General features: G+C 47.8%; 1 protein-coding gene across 1 annotated transcript in view; it reads right to left on the reverse strand.

The window, feature by feature from the left end:
• TMCC2 (transmembrane and coiled-coil domain family 2) overlaps window positions 1-7053 on the reverse strand; it is a 46374-nt gene extending 39321 nt beyond the window's left edge. Inside the window, exon 1 of the mRNA XM_012806671.2 lies at window positions 6719-7053. Within this exon, the coding sequence (XP_012662125.1) occupies window positions 6719-6925 (207 nt within the window). The 5' untranslated portion in view covers window positions 6926-7053. The remainder of the gene's footprint in view (window positions 1-6718) is intronic.
• Between the last annotated feature and the right edge of the window lie 262 nt (window positions 7054-7315).

Consider the following 7315-nt stretch of genomic DNA (forward strand, 5'->3'; position numbering starts at 1 on the left):
CCTTAGCCGGTTGAGCTATAGGCGCCGAGCCTGTTCATTTTTTGAGACAGAGTCTCATTCTGTTATTCTTGGTAGAATGCCGTGGCATCATAGCTCACAGCAACCTCAAATTCTTGGGCTCAAGTGATCCTCTTGCCTCAACCTCTAGACTACAGGCACCTGCCACATCTGGCTAAAAAATAGTGTCAGGTGCCACTCTTGCTCAGGCTGGTCTTTAACTCCTCAGGTCAAGTAATTCACTTGCCTTGGCTTTCTGGAGAGCTAGGATTACAGGCGTGAACCAATGCACCTGGCCCTATTCATTTATTTCTGAGCAAAAACTATCCAAATCTACAAACCCACCTTATGAAGGTGTTTCAATCCTTAGATAACTACCTTTTCCAAAGACATCATCGTTTCCAAAGATTTAAAATGCTGTCAAGCAGCCTTTTCTGTGTCTAACTCAGATTCCTCCTGTTGCAGTTTGAACCCTCATCTCACTCTATTATCTTAGTAACTGCCAAGATTGGAAGGTTTGGAAGGAAATGAACGCAGACCAAGAAGCCAGAATGTGTTTGCTGTCTTCACAAATGGTTAGGCAGGACCTGGGTGGGGGCTCATGTCCTCACAGATAGCTTTGTTTTCCACAGTGGACATCACTCAAGTTAACATGGCTGGAATAAGGACGTCTTTAGTCATTTGGTTTTAAAAGTCAAACATCGTTTTTCTAACACAATCACAAAACATACCTGCTATCCCCAACAGCTTTGTTCTAACTTCTTACATGGAGATAGACTTAAGTGTTTGGCTGACAAAGGTGGACCCTGTCCAGCCATGGCCTCATTCCAAAAATGCACCTTGCTAAGTCTGTGTGTTCAAAGACAGATGCTGGTCCTTAGAGAAAAGATGAAAATAAAGATGAGTTTTGAGTTAACTTCTAAGACCACCACTGAGAAATCTGAAGTCTTTTTATCCCAACTCCTGACCCTCACACTTTTAAAAACTTCAACCCAGGGTGGTGCCTATGGCTCTGTGAGTAGGGTGCCGGCCCCATATACTGAGGGTGGCAGGTTCAAACTGGGCCCAAGCCGAACTGCCACAAAAAAATAGCTGGGTGCTGTGGCGGGCACCTGTAGTCCCAGGTACTCAGGAGGCTGAGGCAAGAGAATCACCTAAGCCCAAGAGATGGAGGTTGCTGTGAGCTGTGATGCCATGACACTCTACTGAGAGTGACAAAGTGAGACTCTGTCTCTAAAAAAAATAAAAAATAAAAAACCTTCAACCCCAAATTCCAGTCTTATCAAGATGTTTCAACTCCTTGTTGAGAAAGAGTCTCGTTAATGAGATTGACAGTGAAGACACAATCAGATGCACAAAAAGCAGCACATTCTGTAAATACTAAGCCTGCAAGACAGTTCCTGCTAGAACAACTAGGGCAGCTGGGAATTAATCTAGAACCAATATACAGCAGGAGAACAGAGAGCTTCCTTTGCCACATGCTTTCCCATCGGTCACCAATTCCTCCAGAGCCTAGAGAGCTGTTCTGAATATTACTGAAGGCTGAAGAGTGGGGGATAATCCTGGGCCTCAGGATGCGCCCCTGCCGCACTTAAGGTGCACATGGCAAACAGTAACTTCGGTATTCATCACCACCCTCTGCTGTTATTGATGATTCCAATCACACAGGGCAAAGGGCTTACAAAAGACTTGGCCCTTGCTAGCTCCCTGCCTTCATTTAGAAAGCCCTTTTCGCTTATTTGGTAATTGATGCTCTACTCTTTCTTATTTTTATTTTTGTAGAGACAGTCTCACTTTATTGCCCTCAGTAGAGTGCTGTGGCATCACACAGGTCACAGCAATCTCCAACTCCTGGGCTTAGGTGATTCTTTTGCCTCAGCCTCCCGAGTAGCTGGGACTACATGTGCCAGCCATGACGTCCGGCTATTTCTGCCACCCTCAGTATATGGGGAAGGCCCCTTATCCACTGAGCTATAGGCGCTGCCCTCTACTCTTTCTTTAAAACCTCACTCTAAACCCATCTCCTCCAGAACACCTTTCCTGAGTAACCCTATATGTTTGATTCCATTGCAAAATGCTTGAAGCACCCTTAAACTTATGTGTCCTTTAATAGATAGTTTTTCTTTTTTTTTTTTTTTGAGACAGAGCCTCAAGCTTTCCCCCTGGGTAGAGTGCCGTGGCATTACAGCTCACAGCAACCTCCAACTCCTGGGCTCAAGCGAGTCTCTTGCCTCCGCCTCCCAAGTAGCTGGGACCACAGGCGCCCGCCACAACGCCCGGCTATTTTTTGGTTGCAGCCGTCATTGTTGTTTGGCGGGTCCGGGCTGGGGATTCGAACCCGCCACCTTAGGTGTACGTGGCTGGCGCCTTAGCCGGTTGAGCTATAGGCGCCGAGCCTAGATAGTTTTTCTTGCAAGTATTTCATCCTATTTGGCCTGGGAGCTCTCCCTGGAGGGGAGGGCTGAGTCTACAGTCAAAGAACTAATTTTCCATTTCCTTCCTTTCAGGTTCTACCTCCTCTGATGAAATCTATCCCAGGGGTCTAGCTCCCACCTGAGATTGCAGCTATCTTCAAGCCTGATCATATTACTTCTGAAGTTGAACCAATGATAACACAGCAAAGCCCCAGATAGCTGTATCCTACATCAGAACCCCTCCAGGGCCCCAGAGTACATACATGCCTTCATCACATGCCATATTCTTAAGTAGCTTGTCCTCTCCCTTATTTAAATAGAGAAACAAAGGCCCATAAATTTGATCAGAACTCTGGGCCTTATTTAAAGTATTAGAAATAAATGAAGCAGAGAAAACAAGCAGGGGCTTCCTGGTAATGTCATGCTCTTTTTCTTGACTTGGGCAGTGGGTAGATGAGGTGTATGTTTTGTCATCTAAGCCGTACCTACATGTTTTCAGGCAGTCTCACATGTATGTTTCACAATTTAATTCAGCAGCACCTCTCCCACTGAAGGTGAGCAGTATTCTGTTAACTGCAAGATCCCTTCTCCAGTGGGCTGTCAACAGGCATGTTGAAGGAACATGAGCTACTCTGCAGGGCTGGACCACCTGTGACAAACAGTAAAGGTGGTGAGCCAGCAGGGAGAACCATAGGATTCACTGGTGATTTTCTCTCGGATATGTGGCTTCTAATGGTTTTCCCAACTCCTCACTCTGAGCAGGCAGGAAGACCAGTGTACGGTGTGAAAAGAAGAACATGAGTTGGAATCCAAATGAATCTTGAGTCAAAAGTGCTTCATTCAAACCAGAATAGGAATAATGGAAGTTGGGGCTCTCTCTTTTTCTTCAGGGAAAGATAGAAATCTCTGGGGAAATTATTGACAGGGGATTTCGTGAGACAAAAGAGAACCTCAGGGGAAAGCCCCTGGCCAACCCATCCCAAGACCCTTCCTTTCAGGAAAGGCCCAAGGGGTGGGAGTGATGGTGGGGAGGTCAGTGATTTCCTCCCCTGCCTGCAGGCTTCCACCATCATAGGTCAGAATCAGCTCACTCTTACACTCGGCCACTCATCTAGGGCCTCAGAAATATGCTCCCACATGCCATATTTTTGAAAGGAATGTATGTTCCAGGTCTCTTTCTGCAGTTTTCCCCTAAGCTCCTTTTCCTTCCATTCTCATAGGAGGGAGGTTTTCTTGCTGGAGAATTTGGGTGTACTTTTGGACAGCCAACACTGTGGCCAGCAACCCTAGCATCTCCTTCTAAAGAGCAGGGAAGCTGGTAGGAGCAAAGGACTGGATAATGAGGACAACTGAATAAAGACATGAACTCAGGGGGTTAAACTGGAATCTAAGCCATAATGGCTGGGGAATGTGGCTGTGAACTGTTGAACTCCTATGGCAGAAATGTCTGCTGAGATCATCCCCAGAAGGTTATATGGGTGTTTGGAGCAGTTGAGAAGACCCCCCAAAGTATGTGCATGAGCCTCCTGTGGGACGATGTCTATTTTCATGTTATTTTTCAGTAATAGTTACAGGTTTTAAATTTCTGCTTAACTATTTTTCTTTTCATTGGCTCTTCCCACCCTATAATCACAGATCCCAGGCCACTATAGTAGAAATTTACTGTGTACAGTAAGATGTTCCACAGTGCTCAAGGACCAGAAAGAGACCACAGGAGCCTCTGAAACCACTGGCTGTCACTAGTTAAGCATCATTCAGATCTATTATACAAAGACAAAAATCATCTCATCTTCCCCTGGCCCCCCAACCTCTACAGAGGTGGTGTAGACAGAGTCTCTTATTGTTGTCCCTTTCTCAAGATGACTTCCTCCAATGCACTTAATTTATCACGGTGCCTGGAGCTGTCACAAGAAAATAGAAGTGGGACTAAGGGACCAAAAGTTCTTATCGCCAAAGTTTAAAATGAAAACAAAAGCAAGCCAGAACTGCTTATCGGCCTTGGCCAAACACAGGTGTCGGAGTAGAGGGTATTAAAAATTAAACTTGTCCTTTTCTAGTCCCACCACCCATTCTACAACAGGTCAGCGTCTACCACCCAGAGCCCACAAGGGACTTTTTCCATCATTGGAAAATGGGGCAAGCATTGGAAAACAACTTTTCCAGCACAGGAAAACAGGTCTGGACACACTCCAATATTCCTAAACCCTTTCTCCAGCAAAAGGCACAGAAAAGTTGAGTGATTTGCCTGAGAACACACAGCAAATCATATCACGCTGGCTCCCAAGTTCATGTCTGGTTGGGAAGTCCCTGTCCTATAGTAAACATGCTGTAATGAAGCAGAGATAAACAGGAAAAGGCCCCGCTTGTTTCCCTGTGCTCCCTCAAGCAGGTAGCAGCTAGCCTTTCTCTTCCTGGGTTCATATTACTGTGCTCGACCTCAGTGGTACATTTTCTTAGGGGACATTGGGGGGGGGGGCATCTCCTTTTCTTGTGCTTGATTTCAATTCTGATTCAGAAGTTCAGCAGTTGAATATCAAGTGTAGAGTTGTTATTGCTGTATCTGGCCCAATCAGAATGAACGCATTACCAAAAAGGAGAGAAAGAGAGGAGGGTGGTAATGAAGGAGCTTAAGGCAACCTTATCTACAGAGACACTGCAGCAGCTCCCCCAGCCCCCACCAGACCACTTTTCCTTGTAAAGTCAACTGGGAGAAATTAATGCAACCAGCAGTCTCCACTGCTGGCCTGAGCTACAGAGTGAGGGAGTTTCTAAGGTTGCTTCTCATGGACTCAGGTGAGGGTCCTGTCTGGGCAAATAGTCAGAACTGCTAGCCAGGCTCATCTGGACTGACTCAGAATGAGGCTGAAGTCTGCGGCAGAAAGCTTGCCTCCTTCCACAACAACATTAAAAGGACCCCTTTCCCCATACTATCTCACTAAAAACAGGAACTACACCTCCTGACCACATGGGGTGGACTTGAGGGTGACAGCTAATAGACACCAAGGACTCCCTGGGCCTAATTAGAGCACAAGCTTCCTGGCCAGAATCTATTAGTACTGCTCTTTAGATGTAAGGCTAGCCACGAACCTCTGAAAAGAACAACAAGAGAACCAGAGCTCAGATTTGAAATAATGACTACAAATTTTTAAAAGTACACAAGTCCCCCATTAACCCTTCCCAAAGAACACAGACAGGTAACATACGGAGGTTTGAGCACACACACTCACCTGTGCTTTGACTTCCTGACTCTGAGCTGCTCAGGCCAAATGAGGAATGTCATTGGCTTATTCTGGGGAGCTCCTTAGTGGCTGCTGCCATAGGATACAGGCTTTATTTAACGCAAGGGAGTCCTTTCTGTTCCCCTAGCCCAGACCCTGCACCCTCTCTGGAGAGAATTCCCCTGAGGCATCAATCTCCAAGACATCTAAGTTCCTTCCTAGGGCTGACATCTCGCTCAGTCCTGCCGTGAGCTGGCTTCCGAAGCCTGAGCCTGCAGTCTCTGGGGCAGCTCCAGCGAAGGTGCATTATTTATCCCAGCTGCTGTTTTAATTGATACAGAGATATATCCAATACAGCTCGCCAACTGTCTCAGCAACTACAGGCCGGAAAATAAACAGTTCCATGTGGACAGTCCTCCCCATTCTGGTTCTATGCCGGCTCAGCGTGTGTGCAACTTGAACTGAGGCCCCAAACCAGCCCCAGCACTGCTCAGCCACCTGTCAATTCTCCACCCTGGGGGTTGGTTCATCAGTCAAGCAAAGATCTCCAAGCACTAGCTTAACCTCTGGCTCCACCTAATGGCAACAAATCCACAGCCCCCTTTCACAGATGGACAAACTGAGCTTCATACAGGAAGGTGCTCAGAGAACACAATAAGAGAAGACTAAATGAGCAAAAGAAACGAATGGTCACCTGCTAGGCTTCCCACTCTGCAATTTTCTTCCCCTGCCATCCTACAGGAGGAAAAGCGATGTCAACTTTTTAGTTAGCATCTTGGATTTCTCCAGCTCTTTGTCTGGGAATAGCACTCCATACATGTTATTCAAACAATCTCGGAGGGGTGAGTCACTAGAACGTCTGCTGAATAATGGGGAGCAAACACAGAGGCCTGGAATTGAGCTGAAAGAGGCACAAACAGCAACCGGCGGCCCTCCAACCCCACCCTGGGGTTTGAGCCCAGCATCCGCTCATCCTCTCTGACCTTTGCATGGCTTCTACCATCACTTTTATCCTGTTAAATCACTTCTGCGCCAAGGGGCGCAAGCTAAGTCCTGGACTGGGCTTGCCAGGGGATAGTCTGCGCTCACCTTTAAATCAGGAGGCTTGCTTCGGGGACCTGGGTTGGGCGCCGGGGCTGCGCTGGCATCTGAAGTTGGCCCGCCAGCAGAGTTAGCACCCGTGGCCTCCCCAGGCCGGAGGTCCGCGCCTGGCAGGTGGGAAGTGGCTTCTTCCAGCCCAGCTCCATCCTCCTCGCCCTGTTGTTGCTGCAGCTCGTCCGATTTACACCTCTTCATGGTGTATGTGGGTCGGCAAGGGGAATCTGTCCTTCCAGCGCGCGGTCTTGGGGGAGACCGCACCCCCTCTTACACTCAGAAATGAGGCCTTGGGGTCTAAATTATTAAGAAGAAAGGGAGTCGGCAGAACACAAATTCTTGAGTTAAAAAAAAAGATCTTTTTAAGAGGATGAGGGAGGGGCGAGGAGGGGGAACCTTGATTACAGCTTGGAATAGTTCATTACGACCTGGGGGGCGAAGGCAGGTCACAGTCGAGGCTTAGCAGCGGGAGTCCTTGGGCAGTCATTGGAGGAGGGAGCAGGGGGACAACCGTCGGCCCCCAAACTTTCTGCTTCAGGGCATGGGCAGGGCGGAGGAAGGCTGGGCGGCACAGCGCATCCCTCCCGGCTG

This window comes from Otolemur garnettii, unplaced genomic scaffold (assembly GCF_000181295.1).
Source record: "Otolemur garnettii isolate 467f Iridium unplaced genomic scaffold, OtoGar3 scaffold00055, whole genome shotgun sequence".
NCBI lineage: Eukaryota > Metazoa > Chordata > Mammalia > Primates > Galagidae > Otolemur > Otolemur garnettii.